Source organism: Piliocolobus tephrosceles, chromosome 20 (assembly GCF_002776525.5).
Source record: "Piliocolobus tephrosceles isolate RC106 chromosome 20, ASM277652v3, whole genome shotgun sequence".
Taxonomy (NCBI): domain Eukaryota; kingdom Metazoa; phylum Chordata; class Mammalia; order Primates; family Cercopithecidae; genus Piliocolobus; species Piliocolobus tephrosceles.
Genome location: NC_045453.1, coordinates 31,447,015 through 31,471,997, shown reverse-complemented (window position 1 = coordinate 31,471,997; position 24,983 = coordinate 31,447,015). Strand labels below are relative to the sequence as shown.

The 24,983-nt window shown below is 55.9% G+C and overlaps 1 protein-coding gene and 1 long non-coding RNA gene across 2 annotated transcripts in view; both read right to left on the bottom strand.

Moving 5' to 3' along the window:
* Nucleotides 1–3,762: 3,762 nt before the first annotated feature.
* On the bottom strand, nt 3,763–6,336 carry LOC111555659. The gene is made up of 2 exons (XR_002735588.1): nt 4,995–6,336; nt 3,763–4,907 (listed from the first exon to the last, which is right to left on the bottom strand). It is a non-coding gene; the product is annotated as an uncharacterized LOC111555659 (long non-coding RNA).
* Nucleotides 6,337–7,171: 835 nt separating this feature from the next.
* Nucleotides 7,172–24,983, bottom strand: part of NPEPL1 (aminopeptidase like 1) — a 20,693-nt gene continuing 2,881 nt past the window's right edge. Inside the window, exons 4-12 of the mRNA XM_026455142.1 lie at nt 21,478–21,567; nt 20,981–21,062; nt 19,089–19,231; nt 13,423–13,500; nt 10,404–10,504; nt 9,469–9,592; nt 8,923–9,099; nt 8,347–8,457; nt 7,172–7,849 (exon numbers count right to left, since the gene is read on the bottom strand). Coding sequence (XP_026310927.1) covers nt 7,691–7,849; nt 8,347–8,457; nt 8,923–9,099; nt 9,469–9,592; nt 10,404–10,504; nt 13,423–13,500; nt 19,089–19,231; nt 20,981–21,062; nt 21,478–21,567 — 1,065 coding nt within the window. The 3' untranslated portion in view covers nt 7,172–7,690. The remainder of the gene's footprint in view (nt 7,850–8,346; nt 8,458–8,922; nt 9,100–9,468; nt 9,593–10,403; nt 10,505–13,422; nt 13,501–19,088; nt 19,232–20,980; nt 21,063–21,477; nt 21,568–24,983) is intronic.

The following is a 24,983-nucleotide window of genomic DNA, read 5'->3' as shown; positions in this document are numbered from 1 at the left end:
CTCATGACCTGCAAGGCCTGTGTCCACCTCTCCCACCCCATCTCACTCCCCCATCCCCGTGTCCCCCTCTCCTTTTCAGGAGCAGTGGCCTCCTTTGCGTTTCTGTAACTTGTCACGGCCCACTCCAGCCCTGGGCCTTTGCACATGCCGCATCCTGTGCTGGAACTGATTTACCCCATCTTCTGCACCCTTGAGTACTCACATCCTTGCGCTCTCAGTTCAGATATCTATACCTCCAGGGAGGCGTTCCCTACCTGGTCCCCTCCCCAAGCAATGACAGGCCTCCCTTTAAAATGTCCTCATCATGCCACCTGCCTATACTTCACAGCAGTCATCCCAGTTTGTGGTGCATTTCTTTGGGCCATAATGTGATGAGCACCTGTCTCCCTGGTGGTTGTGAACCCTGGGAGGGCAGGGGCCATCTCTCCTCAACTTTGTCTGTCAGTACCTAACACAGAGCAGAAGCACAATGAAATGTTGATTGAATGAATGAGTGGATGCAAAGCTCCATGCAGAGGGGAGGTGGGGGCCTGCAGTGTTCCCTGACACCATCCCCTCTGCCTAGAACTGCTGTCTGTGAGTCATTTATTTATAGCATGGGGAGGAAACGAGACTGCGCCATCTCCCAGCCATAGGAAGATACCATGTCTTCCTTCGGGGGCCCACGAGTTTGCACAGGAGTGGGCAGGAGCCACGTCTGTCTACTCTGTTTGGAATTTTCAGGGCCAAGTGAGGACTGGATGGAGGAAGCAGAGCTGAGAGGGCAGAGGGTGTGGGGCGCAAACTGGACGGGGAAGGAAGCTGGACCCGAGCACCTGGGGCTACCTTTGTTTCTCCAGATCCGCACTTGGCTTTTCCTTCCCCAGTTCAGGAATTAGTCTCTGGCCATGAATGTGGAAGCGGCCAGCAAGCATGTGGTGTGCTACACGGATAAGGAAACTCGAGACCCACTGGCTGGCACGCTCCTGCGCGCCCGAGAGCCTGTAGGAGCCCCTCCTTGCTCCAGCAGTGCCCTGGCACAGAGGGTTTTCTGCTGAGCACAACTGTTGCAGGGTGGGGTTTAGGACGTGACCAAAGGAGTCGTCTTTTGCCCATTTACATGGCACTTTCATGGACATATGTCCCCCTTGCATAGGTAAAGAATCTGGCTGACAGACGCCAGGTCTCAAAGCTACAAAAGTGGCAGAGTCGGGATTTGAGCCCAGTTCCGCTGACCTGGGCATGGCACATGGAGCCATCCTGCTTCCCGGGGCACAGGTGGCCAGAGGAGTCCAGGGCCCATCTATATTTTTTAAATGTATTATCTTTTTATTGTGGTAAAATACACATACCATAAAATCTGCCGTCTTGCCCATTTTTGAACGTACAGTCAAGTAGCATTAAGTGCATTCATAATGTACAACCCGCACCGCCATCATCTCCACAACCCCTTTCATCTCATAAAATGGAAACTCTGTGCCCGTTCAACACTAACTCCTCATACTCTCCTCCCTTCAGCTCCTGGCAACCACCCTCCTACTTTCTGTCTCTATGATTTTGACTGCTCTAACTTACCTCGTAAAAGTGGAATCCTCCAGTATTTGTCTTTTTGTGACTGGCTTATTTGACTTAGCATAATTCCTCAAGGTTCATCCATGGTGTAGCCTGTGTGGAAACTTCCTTTTTAAGGCTGAACATCCACACCTTGTATTTGTGACATTTGATTATTACTCGTTCATCCACTGATGGATATTTGGGTTGCATCTACATTTGAATGATTGTGAATAATGCTTCTGTGAACCTATGTGCAAATATCTCTTTGAGGCCTTGCTTTCAATTCTTTGGGGTGTATACCCCGAAGTGGAGTTGCTGCATCATGTGGTCATTCTATTTGTAATCTTTTGAGGAACCGCCATACTGCTTTTCACAGCACCTGTCCCATTTTCCATTCCCACTGAGCGTGCGCCAGGGTTGTGATTCCCCCACATTTTTCCCAACACCTGTTATTTTGTTTTTGTGATAGTGGCCCTCCTAATGAATGCAAGGTGGTTTCTCACCGGGGTTTTAATTTCGATTTTTCGAATGACGGTGATGCTGAGCATCTTTTCCTGTGCTTATCTGCCATTTGTGTACTTTCTTATCTATGGAAGTCCTTTGAGTGTTTTTTTGGATCAGATTCTTTTATTGTTGTTGTTGCACTTTTGGAGTTTATATATTCCGAATATCAATTCCTTATCAGGTATATGATTTGCAAATTTTTTTCCCATTGTGAGGGCTGCCTTTTTACTCTATGAATACTGTCTTTTGATGTGAAAAACCTCTTACTTTGCATGAAGTCCAATTTGTCTATTTTTTCTTTTGTTGCCTGTGCCTTTGGTGTCATAGCCAAGAAATCACTGACAAACCCCAAGTCATGAAGATGTTTGTTTTGCAAGGCCCATCCATTTTACAGATGAAGAAACCGAGGCCCAGAGTCTGGGGTATTCAACAGTAACAGGTCCTCTTGGCCTGGCTGTATGTCTCTGTCCGGCCATCTATTTATTCACTTCCCTCCCTCCCTCCCACCTTCATCAGCCAGCACACGTGAATCTGCTGGGCCATCTGGATTTGGATGCCCCCTTCCCTTTCACAAACGACCTGTGCGACCTGGGGCTCCTGCACCTGCTGGAATGGGGGAGAAGATAACAGCACCTCCCAGGGGCTGCCTTGCATGTGGCAAATTGCTTATGATGCATTAGCTCTTCTGGTAATGACTAATGACATCCCGATGCGGGGTAGTCATCAGTCACCCCCGCCCCTGTGGGTGCCAGGGCCACAGCCCTCCTCCAGCCTCCTGCAGGACCATGCCGGCTCCTTCTTCCGGAAGCCGTTCCACTTGCAGGCTGGGAAGACACACCTGCAGGAGGGAACGTTTTTCTGGGATTGCATGCCAGTAGTGCTTAATGAGTATTATTGGACAAGGAAGTTGGCTCTGGGCTTTCACGCACTGGAACAAGCTGGGTCATGGATGCCACAGAAACTTATCCAACTCGTTAGGAGAAAGGGGGTCTCAGGCTCAAAAGTACTCATGGTGGTGAAGTTGGGGTAACTGCCCTCATTACTGCTAAATTGATTTAAGGGAAGTGAAGGGGTCCATGACATCACTGAGTTTCCTACGCAGCCAATGGGAACAGATCGTTCAGATAGAGGCTGCCGTGGGTTCTAACTGCGCTATCAGTGAATGTAAACCAGGCTTCTAAGCTTTTTAATTGTGGGTTTTGGTTTTCAATGTTGTTTTCCTGACTGCAGAATGCTCCCTGGACTGATCCCCAAAGCCCCCAGGATTCCAGCGGGCACTGAAAGCAAAAATGGCCCATTGGCTGGATGTCAGGAAGGACTGTCACCTCCCTGAGGGTGTGTTAGCATCTCATCTGCTGCATCCCTGTCCCCTCAGCCCTGCGCAAGGGAAGAAAGCAAGCCCAGGCCATGGGGAGGGGCACAGGTCTGGGCTTTGGGGACCAGCCTAGCAGCAGGGTTGCACGATGGCAGCCCCTTCCCTCCTGAGCCCTGTGAGGCCATGGGGAAGGACCCCCCCCCCGGGCCATGTTCCCAGGAGCTGAGCCTCGCGTGGGTGAGATGGGAACTTTGTGCGCTGCCGGGTTTGCCTCCGAGAGCTGCACGAGGACAATGCCGTCCATGTGCGCAGGGCCTGGGCTGGACATGTGTGCAGGGCCTGGTACTTTTCCAAGGGCTTTTAAATGCATTATCTTGTTGAAGGCTCATTTGAGGCAAGGACTTGAAGCAGACGGGAAAACAACCAATTTACTGAATCCTAAATAGAGAGGAAGCTGAATGCAGTGTGTGTTTTTGCTGAATCTCAAACCAAAACAACCTTTTGTTAAAGAACAAACAAATAAACAAAAATGCTGAACACTAACTCGCCAGGGAACACGGTCTGAACCGAGGCTCCGGGCAGAGAATCAGGGCAGCGAATTCAACAGCCACTTGGGTTGTGGTGGGGGCTGTGGATGGCAGGCAAGCTCATAAACAAGAGCTTCTGGGGACCTGGCAGCGGGAGTGAGGCAGGAGATGCTGGTGGAAGTGGGTATTTCAGGTGGGGGACCTGAGCCTTGAGCGAGGCAGGAATGAGGAGCCTGTCAGGGGCCTCGGGTCCTGGTGTGCCAGAGTGGAGGCCCTATGTTGGGAACAGCCTGGGACAGCTTCAGAGGTTTCCTGGGGGGTCACCAGCCCGATTGGAGTTGCACTTAGAGTAATCATCTGCATCGGGAGGCGGGGTAGGATTTTCTGAGATGATTGAACATCCGAGCATTCCCCAACAGAAACAGTTTCATTCCATTTGAGTTGCCTCTTTTCAGTGTCTCTCTCTTCCATTTTTGCTGGCACAGAAGGGGAGGGCACAGATGGGTGTCTGTGTGGCACAGGGAGGACCTGAATGGGAGGTGAGTTGGAAGACCCTCTACCTCACATGGGTCCTAGTGGGACGCACGGGCCACAGGCCACAGACCAGTGCACACGCACGCACGCACGCACCGCCACGGTGACGCATGATCAGAGACGTGCACTTGGCCTGGAGTTCCTACTGGAGACGAACTTCCCGGAACCCACCTGACGGGAGTCTGCTCCCTCAGGCAGCAGGGGCCAGAGGATGGGTGGTGAGAAATCCTCTTCCTCACCACCAGCCAGAGGCCGAGTCCACAGGGACCAACACCCAGTGCCTTCTGAATGGGCCTCAGTGGCCTCTCCTGCACTCCTGAGAGTCAGGTGACCATTGGTCCCTTCCGTAAACATCCGTCACAGCCTGTCAGAGGCAGCTCCCCGATGGGGTCACCCTGAGTGGCCCTGGGTCTTCTGAGGTCATTTCAAATGTCTCTGGGGCCTGGTGCCGCCACTCCCCTGGTTTTGCACCTTTGCTGACAAAGACCTGACCTCTGGGGAGAGACTTTTCCCTCAGTTCTGGGGACCTGCATCAGGGTCCCCTCCCAGGTTGGGGACTGTACCCCTCTCACCCAGCGCACCCTCGCAGGCTGCAGGATATGGACTGGCCGGCCTTCTTGTGCAACATCAGGGTCTGGCCGCAGCAACCGAGGCCGGCCGATGCCCTGAAGACGGCCTGGTGGCTAAGTGGTGGGTGGCGCAGGAGGATTGGTGGCCTGGCTGTGACCAGAACTGGGGCTGTGGCCACGACCTGGAAATGGTCATCTACAATGACACAGCCCCCAGAGCCCAGGCTTCCTGGCGGATGCTGGTAAAACGCTCTTCAGCCTGGAAGTGCAGCCTTCAGCTGGACTTTTCACAGCCCTCTGGCCCTGCTCACCTGTTCTCACAGCGGCCTTGAGTGTGCATGTGCAGCCCTGTGTGCCCTCAGCCCCAGGTGTGCACAAGCCGCTGGTGGCAGCCAGATCCAGGGCTCCCTTCTCTAACATGGAGGGAGGAGGGGCCCTCCCCTTCCTCTCGCATGCTCTGTTCATCACCTCCAGCTCCTGCAGCCTTTTTCCCAAAGAGACATTTCCATCCTCTCATCTCTCGCCCCTGTCTTTGGGATAACATCACCCAGGTGGGCCGGGGAGTCCAGGGAGGGGTGTGGGTGGGGTCCCAGCCCCGCCTGCTTTCCCCAGCGTCACTGGGCTCCTCGTGGCCCTGGTGATGCTCTCGGCCAAGTTCATCTGGGAGCACTTCCTTGGAGCTTTGCGCTAGCCTGCCTCTGGGGGGTCTGCACCAAGCTCATCTTCCTGCACTGCTCCCCGGAAACCATGATCAAGTGGACCCAGAGCACCCACCTGCCCCCCAGCACCGCCGGCCGCCCCATGACCCTGTTGCCAGGGCTCTGGCGGGGCCTGGGGAAGCAGCCAGTGCCTCCTAGAGCCCTTTGGCCCCGGGGAAAGCCAGGCCTCTGGCTCACCCCCATGGGCCCCCTGACGCCGGCAGGCAGGCCAGGCCAGCCAGCAGCTGGTGCCCAGCTGGGTCCCTGGTCCTGAGGCCGCCTTTGTGCCTGCACAAGGGAGACTCAGTTCCTCCCCTGCTCCCTGACCCTGCATCCTGTGTCCACACGGGCGCACCCCTGGTAGGGGGAGCAGACGGTGCCAGCTGCCCTGGAGAAGGAGCCAGGCCACCTCGTGACCTCTGCCTCCTCTGGGTGTCTCAGGGGAGGCCGGCGAGCGGGGCCTATTGCAGCACCATTAAGCAAGCTAATGACCCGTGAAGGCTCCCAGCCCGGCTGCAGCCGCCCCTGCTTGGAAGCTCCGGCTCCGTCTGCCCGGCTGCTGCCCACAATGGCTGTCATTGTGTTGGGTGGCAGTTTCCTCAGACAGGGCCAGGACCTTGGAGCCAGTTCTTGCCGTTTCAGGCCCAGCCAGGGCTGTGTACACAGCAGGCAGTTAATAAATATTTGCTTGGGATCAGGCCCAGAAAGAGTCACCTTGATTTCCAGGGCTGTGGGGGCACTTGGAGTCTGGGGACCCTTGGGGTGAGGTGGCCAGGGGCTCAGGACGCAGCCTGGGGCCACGTGTCCCGCAAAGCTGCAGCCAGGTCCTCACCCTCGGCCCCAGCTGAAGAAAGGTGAGCACTGTCCCCCTCCCTGTGGGGCCGCAGACCCAATCCCTTCCTGGGGGGCCCCAGGCAGCTCTGCTGCGACTGAGGGCAAAGGGGACGCATGGCAGGGACGAGGTCCTGGCCTGCACTGTCACCCAAGCCAGTGGAAGGCGGACTCCTGGGTGCCATGGAGCCACTTCACCTGCTTTTCCTGGAGCCCAGGTTCAGGGGTTCCCTGAATCCTGGCGGACTCCCGGGAAATCCGAATTGGCTTCAGGGCCCTGCCCTTTATCACCGGGACAGTGTGGCCAGGGGCGCGGAAGCACAGTCAGCGTCGCACAGCACAGGCTCCAGGACCCTGGAGAGACAGAACAGCCTCCGTGCAGGCTGCCGGGCTGTGGAGACTTCGAGAGCCCACAGGGCTTCCGCCTGGAGTCTGTGCTGTGCGCACCCAGAAAATCAAAATGATCAGAAGGGCCAGGCTGAGGCCCAGTGGCTCACTGTCCTCCTCACCGGGCTCCTGTCATCAACACTGGGTTGACCAGCTGGGGCTCAAAGCCAGAGCTGGTCTGGGAGAAGCAGGAGGCAGCCCTGCACTTCAGTCCCCAGACGTGCTCCAGGACCCGTTTCAAAAATGGAGGGTGGAGGGAAGGAGGCGGCCAGGTGAGGGGGTGGTGTGACCGTATTTAATTGAACCTCAAGTGAATTCTGAGAGGCCTGGGTGTGACTTCTCTTGCCCTATAAAATTGGGTCCCCTGCAGCAAGTCAGTTCCATCTTTCACAGGGCTGGGCTGGCTGGATGCCCTGGCAGCCCCGGCTGGAGTAAGAGCCTGGCTGTCAGCCACGCGCGTGCCCTGCACTGGACCTGGGGCTGGGACAGGGCACCAGGCAGGCAGGAGGCCTCACCCCGGGGTGCAGAAGGCCCCAAGGGTAGCAATTTACAGAAGCTGTCTCAGTCCTGTACGTAACGAACAGAAACAAGCCCCAGCGCTTGCTGGTCCCCTCACCGTGGCCTGCACCAAACCCTAAGCTGTCCCCTAAAACTTCAGCTGTTTCCACCACCATGGTGACGACCAGAAAGAAAAACCAAAACCCATCTGAAGGGTAATCTTTCAATTGCTTAAAATTAATCAGTGCAAAGTGAGGTAAAAGATCCCCGTTTGTCAGGGCCAAAGCAGGAGGCTCACACAAGCCTGCGTCTCTTGGAGTCCCTCCCCACGTCCCCGTCCTCGACATCCACCTCGCAGCCCAGCGGGGACACCAGGTTCAGCAGAGGGTCCTCAGAGGCACGGCCGAAGAGCGCCAGCAGCAGGGCCACACCGAAGCCCGTGGCTCGCTCACCCTGCAAGCAAAGGGCAGGACAGAGACTCTGGGTGTGGGGCTGCAGCACGGGAGGCGCTCCTGGGGACCCCTCACCTCCTGGGTCCCCTCCACGTGCCCCACAGTCCCCTTCTCAGGAAGGAGATCCTGAGCACCAGCTGGAGCCCAGGGGCCTTCCGTGCTGCTGGCTGGACACACTGAGGGCCAGCAGGCCAGACCCAGGCAGTGGGCAAGGCCCTGTGTGCTCTGCCTCAACCCCGGGAGCTCCTCAGGGTGGGGATGGGTGAGCCGGGGGCCCACGGCCCCCTGTGGAGGACAGGCTGGCTGGGGAAGGGTCACACACAGCAGCCACTCTGTTCCCAGGGAGGATGAGACCTGGGCAGGACAGCGGACTGGAAGTTGGGTCACGGACACAGAAGTTTCTGATGAGCTCGGCCAGCAGCTCCAGAGCCAGAGGGGGACTCTGTTTGGACAAGAGGGCAGGAGCAGCCTGGGCTGGTGGAGAGTGGGGACACTCACGGCATGCACCGGTGCAGCGATGTCCAGGTGGACCCAGACTCCGGGCCAGTCAAAGCCGATGTGGGAGGCAATGAAGAGGCCGGCACAGGAGCTGGGGCTGTTATCTCGGTCCTAGGGAGGCCAGGACACAGTGCCTGTGGGTTGCTCTGGCCGGGCCCTCTCCACCCTGCCCCATCGTCTCTCACTGTTGCCGTCTGCAAGGAGCCCAGGGTGGCTGGGAGGGAGTCAGTGTGGGGAGGCAGCTAAAGCTGGGCTGGGAGGGCCTTGACCATGAGCCAAGGAGTCTGCCCCCACCATAGGCCAATGGGGAAGCCAGCAAAGGGCCTGACGGGGCAACTGAGTCAGACCCAAGACTGGGGGAGAAACCCCTGGCTGTGTGGCAGGGAAGCCAGTGAGTGGCCCATGCTGTCTGGGGTGGCTCCTGTGCCCTGACACCTGCCTCTCAGGCCCTCATCTGCACTGTGGCTGCTTCTGGGGGCCCCTAGCTCCCTGGGTGCACCAGCACCCTGAAGGCAGGGCTCTGCCTGCCCGACTCCACCCAAGTGGCAGGCTCTAGGCTCCAGGTTCCAAACCTACCGCCACCGAGTTCTTCATGTCAGCCACGGCCGAGGTGAACTCGCTGAAGTGCAGTTCGGGGCAGTAGACCAGTGGGTGCACCAGGTCCCCGCACTTCCTGCCCGCCTTCACGCAGGCAGCCTCCCACTCAGCGCTGTTGGTGAGCACCGCGGCGTGGTACTTCCCTGTGGCAATGCCCTGGGCGGGCAGGAACCCGGGAAGCATGGGGACGGGACAGCAGGAGAGAAACACCCAAAAGAGGGATCGAGAGGCAGACAGAGAAATAAGGGAGCCAGAAGAGAGATGGTTGAGAAGGAAAGAAAAAACCACAGGCAGAAAGGACTGTGGCCATGAAGCACAGAGAAGCTGGTTCCCGGCTCTGCGTCCAGCCTGGGCCTCGGCGCTGCCCACACCAAGCTCAACGGGCAGCTCCTCCTCCCTCCTCGTGCCCAGTTCTGAAAACTTCCTGAAGGCAGCCCCCACCCACTGCCTTCCCCACCTCAAGGTCAAGAGAGGGGTGGGGTTCCCGGGTGCCGCAGCTGAGGGGCGGATCCAGGCAGCACTCACCTGAGCCCCCGTCAGGGTGGCCATGTCCAGGATGATGTCAGCCCCCAGGTCCTTGCAAGCATAGGACACGCCATCTGCCAGCACCAACCTGCCCTCGGCGTCCGTGTTGTTGATTTCCACCGTCCTGGGGCATGGCAGAGATCCCCGCTCAGGGACGGCATTCCCTGGGACACTGGCGTGAGCCCCTTTGGAACTGGGAAGACCCCACTTGGAGGTGCCCATCCCGGTGGCTCCCCGAACCCCGACACATTCCCCCACTGGGGGGCTGGGATGGCTCCAGTCCCTACAGCAGTGCAGTGCCTGGAGCAAACGGCTTCCATGGCATCCCTGCCCTGTTGCTCTTGAGTCGAGAGCCAGGGACCAGCCATTTGGCTCCCCCATGCCTCAGTTTCTTCATCTGTAAAGTGGGTGGCATGAACCAGCTGGGCTGGCCTTCAGCACACTGTGCCTGGCACCCGGCAGATGAGGAGGAAGAGCAGGAGATGCGGGGAGGCGCCCACTCAGGCACCAGCTCCTGGGGTTGGGGACGGCTCTTCTCTTCTGAATTCTGGAGCCACTTACTCCTCAGCTTTGACTTTCCAGAGTTAATCTCAAGGGGAAACACAGGGGGTGCCCCCGAGCAGAAAATCTGGGGGTCAGAGCTTCACACACCCAAATAATTCAGGCCTAAATTTTGGAAAGGCCTGTCCTGGTAATGCAGGGTAGACCATGAGCTCCTGGGCCAGGCACTGCAAGGCAGCCTAGCACCTCATCCAGGCGTCATGGGCCCCTCAATGTGAGGTGGTCCTGCTACCGAAGCTCCCCAGCACTCCGGGAAGCAAGGAGCCTGCTGCGGGGCGCCCTCCCAGTGTGCCTGGAGTGAAGTGGCATTGCAGGCCGGGGAGGGGTCACGAGTTCCAACAGTGGGCAGGAGGGAGCGGGAGGGTCAGACGTACTTCCCTGAGTACAACAGGTGGATGTCGTCCGGCCTTGTCGCGTTGGGTCCCACCGAGTTCTCAGCCAAGCAGAACACAGCGTGAAGGTTGTCTTTGAAACCCTGGAGGGAGAAGTGGGCAGAGGCTCCAGTCGTAGGTCATAGGTGTGGGGAGGAGGGGAGGACGAGTTGGGGGTTCTCAGACCCACAGACAGCAGAAGAGAGACAGACAGAGGGCTCCAAGTTGCAGGGACCAGAGCTCGCCCTCCCTGCCATCCTGGGCACAGTCCTGGCAGATCCCAAGGCCAAGGTTCACTGCTGGGGTCTCCTAGCCTCCCCTGGCAGAGCCCACCCACCACAGTGGATGAGCCTGGGCACGGGCTGGGCTGTGGGACTCTCGGGCTGCATGGGCTGGGCAGTCATGAAGCCTCGCCAACCTGTGCCAACGAAGGTGGCCAGCAGCTGCGTCCCCTCAATACACACACACACACACACACACACACACACACGGAGGGGCAGGAAGAGCGCAGGCTCGTGGAAGTTTAGGTGTGAAGTTATAGTTTTCTGATGCCAAAATGAAAGTCATTTGTTCGCTGAGAAACGTACGGCCAGCAGGCGGTAGCGGTTCCTGCCCTGCACGGGCTCTAAGGGTGCCTCCCGACCCCAAGCGGGCCATGCCCGGGCGGCAATGTCAAAATGGAGTGGTGCTCTCAGCCCCCTGTCCCTGCCCTTCCTCTGCTCCCGGAGCCGAATCTTTAACCAGGATACATCCTCCTAGCACGGAGCATGCCTCGAGGGTGCTGACACACAGTTCTATAGGATCCATCTCCTGGAACAGCCGACTCTTCCACCACGGGCGCAGAGCCCTCACCAAAGGCAAACGCTTGGGACGGTGGGCAGGGGCAGCCAGCAGTGCCAGGAGTGGCCAGTGGCAGGTGCTGCAGCAGTGGTGCTGGGCAGGCGGCAGCTGCGAGTCCCTGAGGCCTCCCTGGGCCCCTGCTCAGTCCTTGAGCCTCACAATGGCCCCGCACCCCCACGCAGCACAGGGGAAAGAACTCCACCAGCCTCAGGGTGATGATCTAGGGGCCACCTGTCAGCTCCACAAGGGCCCTGAGTCCCCCGCTCCCACTCTCGCAGCCTAGCCTGTGTCAGGGACATGGGGCAGGGGCTTCAGGACCCTCAGCCTCCTCCTTTCAGAGCTCCTCCCCAGATACCCCAGCACTGACATTCCATCTGTGTGTACAGTGACCACAGCTTGTCCCTGTGCTGAGACCTCCTGCAGTCATTCCAGGGGACAGTGGGTGTTTGGGAACAAATGAATAAATGACAGCATGACCCTAAGGTCACAGGATGAGGCCATGGGGCTCCAAGCCACAGACACCACAGAGATGAGCTCCACTAACAAAGGACGGGAGCCCTGAAGTCCTCCCAGAAAGCAGGGTTCTAGATCTGTGGCCTGCCAGGGAAAACAGGTTTCCCAGAGCAAGTAGAGGCAGCACCTCCTGGGCAGGCACGTGGGACACGAGGAGAAGGAGGAGGGATTCTCAAATGGATGCTTTCCGCCTCCCAGGGAGGGCTGCTACCCACTGAAGGCTGGGCCCTGCCCCCAATTTCTGATCCAGCAGGTCTGGGGCAGAGCTGAGAACCCACATTACTAACAACATGGGGACCCCACTTGAGAAGTGCTGGCTTAGAGGACGAGCGAGTGCAGCCCCGGTGCAAACAGTGCTGATGTCTCCACGGCTAGATGATGTGACACAGAGACAGCGCAGGCACGGCCCTGCCCTCGCGGCCCTCACGGCCAGTCTGGGGGGGTCTCCCATCACCAGGGGCGACGGAAAAAATCCAGGACTCAGCAGAGCTGGAGGTAAGCCCTGGAGCTGTCAATGTTCACACACTCCCTGGGTGTTCCCTGGCACAGTCAGGACTTGCGGGTCTAACAGAAGAGGGTGGCCAAAGATGGGCTGCACACTGAGTGCTTCAGGGACAGCGTGGGAAGGCTCTCCAGTGCCATGCCGGGGCTTGGGCCTGGTCACCCAGGGCAGCCAAGGGTTTGGGGTAGGTAAGTAGGGCAGGGGCTTGCTTTTTTTGGTGCCAGGGTTGGAGGGTCGCTAACACCCCCAGAGCCCAGGGCCACCGCGCTCCTGGCGTACCCTTCCATCTTTGGAAGGCTAGGCTAGGGAGGTAAAACCGTGGCTGATGAGTCCGTGCACACTCTTCATTGGCCTGTTTCTTTAGACAGGGTCTCGCTCTGTCTCCCAGGCTGCAGTGCAGCAGTGGGATCTTAGCTCACTGCAGCCTCAACCTCCCAGGCTCAATCAATCCTCCCCCACCTCAGCCTCCCAAGTAGCTGAGACTACAGGTGTGCGCCACCACGCCTGGCTAGTTTTTAAATTTTCTTTTGGTAGAAACGGGGTCTCGCAAGGTTGCTATGGGTAGTCTTGAATTTCTGGCCTTCAAGTCATCCTCCTGCCTCCGCCTCCCAAAGTACTAGGATTACAAGCATGAGTTGGCCGCTTCATTTGTTTAATAAGCACTTTTTATGACCCCAGGGACATCTGGGCTCCATGGGAAGGTCACTCAGGCAAGAGAGGAAGGGGGCCCGGCCAGGCCTGGGGTTCGGGGGTGGTGACTTGGCAAGACCAGTCACCAGAGGCAGCTCTGCTGCAAAGAAGGGCTGTGGGAGGGGTACACACAACAATGCATGCCCCTGCCATGAGCTTCTGCCTGCCACATGCCACGCGGGTCTAGGCCAGGATTCCTCACTCGGCCAACCACTCATGGGGCTCTGGAGCCAAGGCAGGCCCTGAGCAGAGAACATGGCTGGACCTTGTCCTCGGGGCCTCCCAGAGCAGCCCTGATGAAGGCAGGAAGCTCTGGGGGCCCAAGAAGAGCCTGAGGGCAGAGTGGGGACAGGCGCCCGCTCGGGAGACTCAGATAGGAGCATGGCGGTGCCTGTGACGGGACGGACCAGGGAGAGGGGAGCACCCGTGGGGCACACCCAGGACACCCCTGCAGAGGGTGGGCAGGGCCCCACTCACCTGCTTGATTGCAGCTCTGAAGGCCCCCAGGACGGCCGCGGCACCCCCGCAGTCTCGCTTCATCCCTGGCATGGTGGTCTGCAGGTGGTAGAGAGAGACCCGGACAAAGGTGAGCCGTGAGGTCCAGGCCCGGCAGCAGCAGCCCCCCACCCCCAGCCAGCCCCACGCTAGGCCCCCCCTTCCCCGGCTCCCAGGCCTGGGCAGCCCCCACACCAGGCCTCCTGGGCATCCACAGAATTCAATGCACCTCCTATTGGCCAAGCGGGGTGTTCTCCAGGACTCTTTGCTATGGATGGTGGGGTTCCCTTTTGTTTTGACAGAACTATGGGGCTATCAAACAGTAACTGCTTGGAGGGGGAACCCAAGGAGATACCCGGAGTTGCAGAATTCACCGTGGCCGGGCTCTGACATAGCCACAGAGACCCCGTGCTTTAAGGCCGGGCACCCTCACCTCAGTCCTGGGCTGCCACACCGCCTGGGGGTCTGTCTGCAGGGACCCTCTCTCTCCACTCCTCTGCACAGTGGGAGAAGGAAGCTGAGGTCCAGGGAGCCTCTGGGGCTTGCTGGAGGTTCCTGGCCAGCACCTCGGGGACCTGGGTGGGCTTGCTTGCTTCCTGCACTCATTGCAGATTCCTTTTGAGCTTATGGTGGGGAGGAAGCCTGAGGGGCTGCTGCCGCAATGCAAACCTGCCCTGGCCACCTGTCACCCCCCAGAACAGGGCCTAGCTTCCTCTCCCTGGCATTTAGAGGCCTTTACCGCCTAACGAGACTTAGGCTCAGCATTCTCTGCCCTTCATCACAACTTTGAACGATGGTGAGGGTTGATGTTCGCCAAAATCAGTCACATCCACCCCCACTGACACCACCAGCAGCGAGGACACTTGTCGCTCCCTCATGTCACTGCCAGGTCTACCGCCAGATGAAGGGACCACCTTTCTACTGAAAATAAGTCATCTCTTCCTAGCTAATCTGCGAGAAAGTACAGGATTGTTTAAATGGAAAAACAGGGCCTCCGATCTGGAATCAAACCATGTGCAAAATGGGTCACAAAGAAATGCCTGGAAACGGCTGCTCACTGTACACCATGTCTCCCCCATCACAGCTGCCAGCTCCTTCCCAGCTGCAGGCAGAGCCAGGACCGGGCTTGCAAATACAGCTCAATGGATTGTGCAAAGTTTCACCAGCCCTCATACATTGTTTCTGTTTTTATAGAAGAAACCATTTTTGCAGTGATTTAAGATGGTCTCTGCCTTTCTCACTGGGCTGACACTTACAGCCCCTGTGCTGGAGTATCAGGCCACAGTCCCAAAGAGGTCGGGGAGCCGCTGTATTGGTTTCCATGCCCTCTGGGAAAGGGAACCAATGCCAATTTCACGTTAGAATTTCCTTGCTGAAGCAGTAAAATTAATTTTTAAAACTCTCAACCCTTGGGTACAATACATTTTCCACATTCTGTGTGAGTCCTAACGCACTCCTGCTCTTGCTGACGGGCGGTGGTCGCTCAGAGCAGAAGCTCAGCTGTGATTGCTGGGGCAGTTCTGAGCTCCATGAGCCACTTTGGCCACGACACCGTTTTTACTTGAAAGAAAAACTGACAGACAAATGGCACTTAATTGGATTTAGGTATCTGGCAGATATTTCCCAGAAAAGGAACAAACTCAGCCTCTTACTTCCAGAAACAGCTGACATTATTTATTGCCAGTGGTATACATTTAAGCTTTAAAGCAAAAATCAGAATTTTGAAAATCTTTCTCCTGTCACCATGACAACTTCCTCATACTCAACCTGACTTTTCTGATGAGATGGATGGTGATATTAAGTGATTTTTTGATACTATATAATGTCATGTGTCAAAAATTTGAATTTCTGCAGAACTCTTGAACCAATATTTTTCAAGTGAACATGCATATTACAAAAACCACATGTTCAAAGTAAGACCGAACAGTGGCTTTAACTGCCACGGAGCACCAACGTCTACTCATGAGGCTTCAGAGTCCATGTTATAACCAGCCTTTAAGAAGCTACCACTTGCTGAGTTTTGGTGTAATAGCAAAGAATGTTCATAGTTAGCTGAAAAAGGTACTGAAATCCTTTTCCCTGTTTCAACTATAGAATGTGAGAGGCCAGATTTTCTTGATAAAGTTGAACTGAAGCAACACGTTTCCACAGACTAAATCGGAAGCAGATGCCAGGTCCCTAGCTGTCTTCTATTAAGTCACTGACAGGATTTGTGAAAATGTACAACAATGCTACTCTCTCAGTACATTATTTCTTCCTTTTGGAAAATGCTTATCTTCATAAAATTATATCATTTATGATAACATGCAATGGATTTATATGCTATTTTTAATGAATTATACATGTTATAAATTTCTCACTCTTAATTTCCAGTAGAATAAATATCAATAGACAACATTCTTATACACAAAGCCTCTTTGGGGTTGGTACTTGTTAAGAGGGTAAAGCGGTCTCCAGTAACGCATTTGAGGCCTGCTAGTCCAGACTGATCTTGAGCTGCCCTTGAAATCTTTGAAAAGCGAGCTGTGATTTTTCTTGCAAAACTGGGAGCTGGGCTGGCTCCACCCAGCTTGCTTTTTGAGGAGTGACCATTTCTGCACCATTTGCTCTAGACGCAGCCACTGGGGAGAATGCCTGCTGCAGTCACGTTTCACACCAGGCCCTTGGGATGAGATTGTGAGTGCCTTCAGGTCAGGATTGGGGTCTCTCCTTCAATGGCTGGAGCCTCAGTGCCCACTCCACATAGTAACAGCTCAGGAAAGGCCTGCTGGTTGATCCCAAATCCACGTAGAACAGTTCCAAGTGCAGCGGCGAAGATGGGCTGGTTTAAAATAAAAAACCAGGTATTGTTTCACTGGTGCCAAAACACCCAGCTCTTCCTTGTAGTATGGTGTCTGCAGACCAGCTGGACCCTGGGAATAGGCAGGGGCTATAGTCTCATTTTCAGAAGGTGATCTGGAGCCATGGCAAATGCCCTACTCTCTGGCAGTTCTACCAGCCACCCTCAGACCACAGCTTCCCCGGAGCTGTGCGGCTATGGCCTCTAGGAAAGGCCGGTGTGGTCAGGTTTTCCCTTTGTGTCAATTTCGAGGCCAGGAGCTGACTTACTGCATAGGTGCAGCCACAGCCTCATGAGATGAAGTCAGGTGCAGTATTTTCCCTAAGTGACTAGAGTTAGCGCCACAAGCAAACAAATGAATTCCCAGGAAGCTCATCTTCTCACACTGGTCCACAACAAACCGACATCAAACACAAGCATCTGATCCACAGAGAAGAGGGTCCACAACTCTACCAGCCAGAATGTAGCGGCTTCCAGGATGACTGACCGCAGGTATTGAGGGTGTGAGGGTGGGGGCAGCCAGTACCAGGTGCAGGCAGTAAGGGGTGCACTATCTGTGGCGAATTTAGGAATCATAATAAACCAACTAGAAGTCAGTTTGCTTATTACCACCATGTGCTGGTATCTCTGAACAATGTCAGCAATAACATATTCCTCCTCCAAAAATCTGTTGTTGGTTGAAGTTTAAAAAATTGCTGTGGCTACAGTTGCATTTTAATCTTACAAATAAAAGCTTCAAATTCCCCAATCTTTGTTACTTATCCTGAAAGTAACATTACATGGATGTTAACAGTGACCCGACACACAACTGGCCCTGACACTCGCGGAGTCTACTACCCACATTCCTTCTGAGAATCGCTCTGACAGTCAGATCCTGTGGCCTGGCTCTGGGCACAGTCGGGGCCTCCAGGGCCTATGATTTCCTACCTCCTGGTGTCGAAACAGAGGACCCAAAATAAAACACAAGAGCACGGGATGGTCAAAACGAAGACGCGGAACCTGAGTTCCTTCAGTTCCCTCATTCCATGTGAACACTTGGAGTTACTGTGTCCAAAATGTTTTTGTTCCACAGACATCTGAAAGCCACAAGAATCCACCCTGAAGAACTGAACACATGGTGGGTGTTGTGATTGCTGGAATTTACTGTGAAATGGGATTTTTAGGAATCTCTGCCAAATGATACCGTATGAAAGACTTTTCCTAAGTATCTGTGTATCTGCTGCCTCACGTGATTGGAGCTCTTCAAAATCAAAATTAACAGAGAGTATTCTTGGACCAACTGTGAATGAAGATAGCTGACAAAGCTGATTCCTCCACCTACTGAACATACATTAGTAAAGAAGATCAATTTAAATGAAATCATTGTCAAATGTGTAGATGCTAAGACCCAAAGCCAGAAACATTCATTCCACCATCTATTACTCCAAGAAACCCATAGGGAGGCATGTTTTTTTCTATTAAAAAAAAGATACATGAATGCTACTTAAGTGTTAATCCATTTCTGTTGTCTTTGAAGTACAATATTTATTTTCTTTTTAATTTTTTTTTTACTGGCATGATAATAGGTATGGAACTTAATAATAGAAAATGTTTTTTTTTTTTTTAAAGAAAAAAACCTTTTTATGATTAGTTTAATTTCCTGCCTTGTTCTAAACAGTTTTGTGGTTTAGAGGAGGGATGGGAACTACTCATCCATTCCGGGTATGAAATAAACTAGGCGTGCTGGAAAGCAGAGCACAGCGAGCTGCACCAGCGCCACCCTGAACGGCAGCTAACACCAGGGCTCAGTGTCAGCAAGGCAGCAGCAAGTGGTGGGGCCTGCCACGAACCAAACTGGAGAATGGGCAACGCCAGGGGCAGGCCCGCTAGCTGCAGGGGAATGCTGCCAGGTGGGAACAGAACGCCGGCAATGGCAGACCTGAGTTCACAAAAGGCCGGACATCCAGGCTTTGATGAGAATCCTTCCTGGTTTCAAATATGGGTAGCTAATTCAAAGTTTAAAAACGCCAGGCCTCTGTGAGCCTTGCGGGCTGCTAGTTTGCAGTGTCTGTTCCACATGCACTCCCTGCTCCTTCCAGACCTCCTGAGGCACACACTTCCCAGTCTGCTCCCTCCCTGTCCTTCCCAACCCAAGACCGAGCACAGCTGCTCACACGGTGTTCACACGGTGTGTGGGATGAATGGATGGAGATGGTGGCAGGAGGGAAGGTCTTGCTGCGGCAGGCCGACTAGGCCACGACCGGGGCTCCACAAGCATCTGTCCTCCTGGGATGGCAGGACAGAAAGCCACACCACGGGACGGGCATCTAGGGACACCTCACAGGGATGTTCCCGGGTGACTCGCTTCTGTGCTGCATCCAGATTCCCCTCGCTCTTGGGGGTCACGTGCCTTCGGAGGGTCTTGTGTGGCCACCCTGAGCGTTTTCTCTGTGGGGACCATGGCAGACTCAGAGACACAGGCGTCCCCTCGCCCTTCCCTTCCTCGGACAAAGCCCCGCAGCTGCAAGCCCTGCCTCCCTGGCCCTGCTTGCCATTCCTTCGGTCATTTCCGGGGCTGCTCTCGGGCCCTGGCCAGGCTTTTGTTTCCAGACCCTTCTGAAGGGTGGGCATGGAACCCAGGGGGCCACGTGAAGTTGTCGCCTCAGCATGGGAACTGGCCCTGTGGACTCTCCCTGAACCCACCCCAACCCAGAACCCCCAGAAACGTTGCTGTCCCCCACCCCATGACACCTCTGAGAGGGCTGGCTGGACCCAAACTGGGCCCCTCCCCACCCCCACAGCCCTCTGGAGAGCTGGCCCTGCACCTCACCTTCCCTTTGATGCTGAGGCCCCCAGTGTCATAGACGATGCCTTTGCCCACCCAGGCGATGGTCTGCGTGGCTCCGTCTGGGGTGTGGCTGAGGATAGCCAGGGCTGGAGGATGCAGGGCGGCTTTGCCGACCCCATAGATTCCTATGGAAAGCGTGGGGAGAAGTGGGTTAGGCTCGGGCTGAGCTGAGTGGGGAACTCCCAGAGGTCCCTGGACCCCCCCCACTCTGGCCGCTGGTGTTTCTCCTGGAAAGCCGCCTGCCTGAGCCTGGGGCTCCCTGCCCCTTCTCCTGCTCCTGGCCAGTGTGGGATTGAGGAATGCAAATTACCTCCAATGCCTGAGACTGCAAACAAATTCTATGCAATGTATTATTAGGCAAGAAAACCCACTGAGGGAAAAAATATTGTATCCTTTCCAGAAAGAAAAGAACAGGATTGCAGAATGAAATGACTTTTGGATAATGCCTCACGGCTGCCCCAGCCCATGCTCGTCCCCACTTCCTGAATCCTTTGAGCACTCAGGGACTGCACCGCCCTTTCACACTCGCTCCCACAGTCTCTGCACCACTGCCTCCTTGGTTTACATGACACATCTTATCAAGAAAGCTGTGGCCCGTGTATGTGCAGTCTGTGGCTCAAAGTCCTGCAATAATTGAGTCAAATAATCATAGCAACAATGGTGAGAGCTAATCATGGCCGCCTGACAAAGTCCAACTCATCCCGTAAGATCCACAGCAAATGCCACCTCCTCTGTGGAGCTTTTCCTGACACAACTGGCCTCTCCCTCCACTTGTAAATGGCTTCTGTCTAGGTAGACACCACCAGGATGGCCCCTGTGACCCCCGTGTCTGGGTATTCATGTCCTTGTGTAGTCCCTCCCCCTCATGTGGGCAGGTCCTAATGTCCCACCTCCAACCAAAAGAAAAAGGTAGAAGTGATGAGATACCACTCCTGGGATTGGGTTACAGAAAAAGATGGGAGTTTCCATCTTGTTTGCTCACTTTTCATCCCTGTCTCTCACTCAGAGACCTCGTTCGGAGGGCAGCTTATACCGCGAGGAACTGCTGTCCCCAGCTAATGGCCTGTGAGGCCCTAAGACCTGCAGCCTGTTGTGAGCCTGCCTGGAAGCACATCGCAGGCCCCAGGCAAGCCTTCAGATGACTGCAGCCCCAGCCAACAACCTGACAACAGCAGGCAGAGACCCTGCACCAGGGGAGGATTCCCCAACCCACAGCCTGGTGAGGGGGTAAGTGTTGTTGCTTTCAGCTGCTATCTTCTGAGTAATTTGTTTTGTAGCCTACATAACAGAGACAGCCGCCTTCCCCTCGCCAGTCTACAAGCACCATGGGGCAGCTGAGTCATACTTATCTGCCCCTCTGGCTCCAGGGCAATGGGGAAAGGTGGGTCTGGGGACTTGTGGAAGGCCTGTCTGAGGAGGGGGCATCTGAGCTGAGATGCTCTGGTTGAGATGACCTCCACCAAAGATATATCTTGGGGGAAAGTATTCCAGATAGGGAGAGCCATCCACACACAGGCCCCGCCTGCCATGATGTGAACTTGTGTATTCAAGGAACAGAAAGGCCCTGCTGAGCCAGTCCCAGGAGTAAGGGTGTGCAGCACGCAAGGACGCTGGAGAGGCTGCAGGCAGGGAAGGACTTGGATCTAGCAGCTTCCAGAATCCAAATCAGAATCTGGATTGCCCCCCCTTCTCCTCCAGGGATGGCTGCTTCCCAGGGTCTGGCACTGGGCTTGGACACAGGCTGATTCCTTTCAGGTCACAAGCAGGATGAAGTTTGGGACAATGTGCCATGTGGCCTGCCAACCCCCCTGTCACCCAAGTGCTCCTGGTCACTGCCTGAGGCCAAGACCTGCAGGGATGCAGCCCCCACCCACCTCCAAATCCTCTCGTCTTCAGTTCTTCATCCCGGATGACGGTTGGGATGATCCCCAGCTCCTTTCCAACTCTGTTAATCTCCTGGACATGTTCATGGAAAAAACAACAACACAACGACACATGAAGATGGCTGGAAACACGAGAGGCCGAGGCTGGGGCCAGGGATGAACTGCTGCCTGTGCGGAGTGGGGGAGCCGGGCTTGGGAGCCAGCTTCGCGTGTGATGAAACCCAGGAGAGCGGGGCTCACCCTCCACACTCTCTCATTTCCTGCAGCTCTGGCTGCAGTCCTGCCAAGGGGCCTTGAAGAGGAGGCTCTGTCCTCCCCACACACCCTTTCCTGAGACTTCCTAGAGCTAGGCGGACAGCAGCACTCCATCGAGGGCAGCCCTGAGGCCACATCAGGGTGGGGACAGCCCCTGGTTTCCTCTGGCTCTCCTGGGGGTCTATGACACCCACCCCAGCCTGGTCCCGCCCCCGGCATGATGACCCACAAACCTCGAGGAAGGTGTCGGTGTTCATCTCATTGCAGGGTGTGTCCACGATGCGGGCTGCTAGCCGCACGCCGTCTGTGGCATTTGCTAAGCACTAGGAAAGAAAAGGCCATCACTGGGGTCCTGGGACCAGGTGGGAGGCAGATGTTCTCCACTTGTCCATCCCCCAGGAACACAAAGGCATCAGAGGCAAATGCCACCCACAAGGCCATTGACAGGGCAGCAAGGGGAGAGGAGAGAGGGAGCATGGCTCTCACTGCCGCCCCCACCCCCAGCAACCCAGGGCCACCAGCCACCTGTAGAAAGAACCTTCAGCACAGCCACCACCTTGTGCCTCCACAAGGATATAGGAGTCCCCAGCCTGGGGTCCTGCCCTTCCGTATCTGGATCCTTTCCAAGCCCCGTGTCCTGTTTCTCCCTTCACCCTAGCTACAGCTGAGGGTAGGTGGCCCCTGAGTACGCCCTGAGCTTCCCACCCCTCACCTCTGCAGATCCCATAGCCCTTTCCCTCCCACCAAGATCCCAGTCATCCTTCGAGGCACTTCTCATAGGCCATATCCACCAGCAGCTTTTCCAGATCCTCCCCACCAAGCAGAAGCACTCTACATCCTGAGCGCTTGAACCCGCTGGCCCTCCCGGACGCCCTCCCTCTGGGCCACTGCTTTCCTCACGAGTCCCACGCAAGTCCCTCATGAACCCTGCAAGACAGATGGGGGTCTGGCTGCCCTAGTGCTGTCACTTGACACAGCACGGTTCTGGGCATGAAGGGGAGGGACACAGAGGGAGGTCTCGCCTCATGGAGCTGACGTGTCCACCCAGGAGCTGAAAACACAGGCCCTGCTTGCCCGGCAGGGCTTCAGAGCCCACACTCGAAGGCAGGGCAGAGAGGGGCATGTGCACCAAAGCACACGTTACATGGGTCCCAGAAATGTGTCCTTCAGCCCTGGCCTGGGCCATTCTTTGCCTTCTCATGTGTGTCTCACATCTGCTCTGGGAGCCTCACTCTCTGCTGAATCTGCGGCATCCCTGTCCCCTACCGTGCACCCCAGGCACAGAAGCTTCAGACAGCTGGCTGCTTGCGCGGCCTCCCTCGCTCACCAGAAAGACAATATTAAGAGAAAAGCAGCGCCGTTTTGCGGGGGTGCAGGACAGCATCGAGTTTATCATCCCTGCCTCTAGTCTCATAATGTCAGAGCAGCAAGCGCCGGGTCGATACCGCAGCCTGGCCACCTCCCCCGCCCTGCCGAGGTAATTAAACCCCAAAGCCTCAAAGGTAGAGACCTGGAACTTGACAGCTCCGATATGAATGTGCCTGTGCCGTCCCTGCCGCCTGTCAGCGGGTTTTGTCTGTGAGGGCATGTGGGGACCAGACAAGGACTGTCTGAGAAGTGCGTCAATGCTGTGTGACTTGCCTCCAAGGAGGCCAAGTGTCACCTGGAAGACCCCAGACCACGGCAAGCTTGGGGCTCTGACGCAAGAGCGCGTCTGAGGGAGGCAGGGCAGGGCTGCGGGTCCCTCCACCAACACACAGCCATGCTGCCCTGGGGAGGGGTGTCTCTTCCCACGAGGGGAGGGCCACTCATTCTGTCCATGTGTGCCAGGCACCATGCGAGACTGATAATTCAGAGATGTCCAAGGGAGTCAAGCTCAGCAGAGACTCACAATGCACAGTCCCAGTCTCTGCTACAGAAGAGGATGAGGCCACAGGACGCAGAAGGGACAGGGTCCTGGGTGGGGACTGGAAGGTTCTCACAGGGAAGAAAAGGGAGAAGCTGAGTACAGGCCACAGGAGTGTCAGATGCTGGTGTGCTCGGGACCCAAGAGGGCTGAGTGGTGGCAGCTGGAGCTGAACACCTGGCTATGCCCTTTGCTGGCGTGGTCCCGGTGAGTCACTCAATGTCAGCAGGCAGTTTGCTCAGCCCTAACCTGGGGACAACAGGACGTATCTCACAGGACTGTGGAGTATACCAGCATGTGCTGTGTGCACACTCTTGCCTTGACTGTGGGGCATGACAGCTGACAGCACTCAGAAGATGCCACCTTGCACACACTCGGATGCACCTTTGGAAGGTGAGCGAAGCAGGAGCTGGAAGGAGGCCATCTGTGGCAGGGTGACCAGGAGACTGCTGCCACAGCCCAGGAGAGCACCTCAAGGCATGGCACTGGGCAGAGCAAAGACAAGAAACAGGACACACTGGCTAGTTGGGACCAATGGGGTTGGGGGCCACAGGGACTCACTGCCCCACTGCTTCCATCACCAGATGTTTTATTGGGCCTTTGTCATGTGTGGGGTCGGGTGCTGGGATCATTGTGCACAAGACCAGGTCCCTGCCCTCTGGGGACTCCCAACCTAGTGGGGAGCACAGGAGATCAACAAAGATGTGACATGTCTTATAGTAATAGTTGAGCTGACAAATGGGAGGGTGGTGTTAGCCAAGAGGGCCAGGCCTCCCTGGGGAGGTAATGTGGGCAGAGACCGTGCTGGGCTGGACAGGGAAGGACCCCGGCGCAGGAGCATGAGCAGGAGTGGGTGTGGCCAGTCTAAGGGACAGCAGGAAGTCCACAGAAGGGGAAGGGACCAAGGGTAACAGAGGTCAGGGTGCCCTGCTATCCTTGGAAATAAGGGTGATGCTTGAGCCCCCAAGTGGGCTCTGCGGGCACCCCTGCCCACCTGGACAGCAGGCCTGGAACTCAGAAGGAAATTCCTAAAGACAGAAGAAGCAGATGCTGGTGTCTGACCCTGAGAGGACTGAGCAGGTCGGAACACTGGAGAGGCCATGAAGAGGATGCCGAGAGGTGGCGACAGTCTGGGGAGCAGCAGGAGGGAGGGAGACTCTGGACGGGGCAGATGCATTTCAAGGAGGGATGGCAATGCCCTATCCAGCAGTCCTTAGACAACAATGTCAGGATGGGGGCAAAAACTATGTTTCCACGGGTTAAGAGGAAAAAGAGGATTAAGAAAGCAAACCAGTTAGACTTTTTAAAAAATTCGGAGATGAAGGAAAAAAAGGGGAGCTATCTCATGCTGGTGAAGATGGAAAAGTTCGGGTTGAGGGGCAGTGGTTGCAGGCCTCAGAGAGGACACGGTAAAAGAAATGAGGTGTGGCCCAAGCGCCGGTGTGGGAGAGCTCGCCGCCTAGGGTGAAGGTGACAGCCTTCCAGAGCCAGAAGTGAAGAATGAGCTCTGACACATGAGAAAAGACAACCTGGGTGGCGCTGTGGGCTCGGGGACTGGAGGTGGCAGGCGCAGAGGCCGGGACCGCTGCCGTGAGGAAGGGAGCCTGATGTCAGGCCCATCCAAGGATCTGGAGCTGGGAAATCACTTCCGGCCTTGCAGCCTCCAAAGGATCATTCTCAGCATCGAGTGAAATAACACATGTAGAAGTACTCCCTGTAAAGGGTGCAGCAACACACATGTACACACACCACTCATGCACACACCAGCACTCACACACACAGCAACACACGCCACACACACCAGCACTCATACACAGAAACACACACACACAC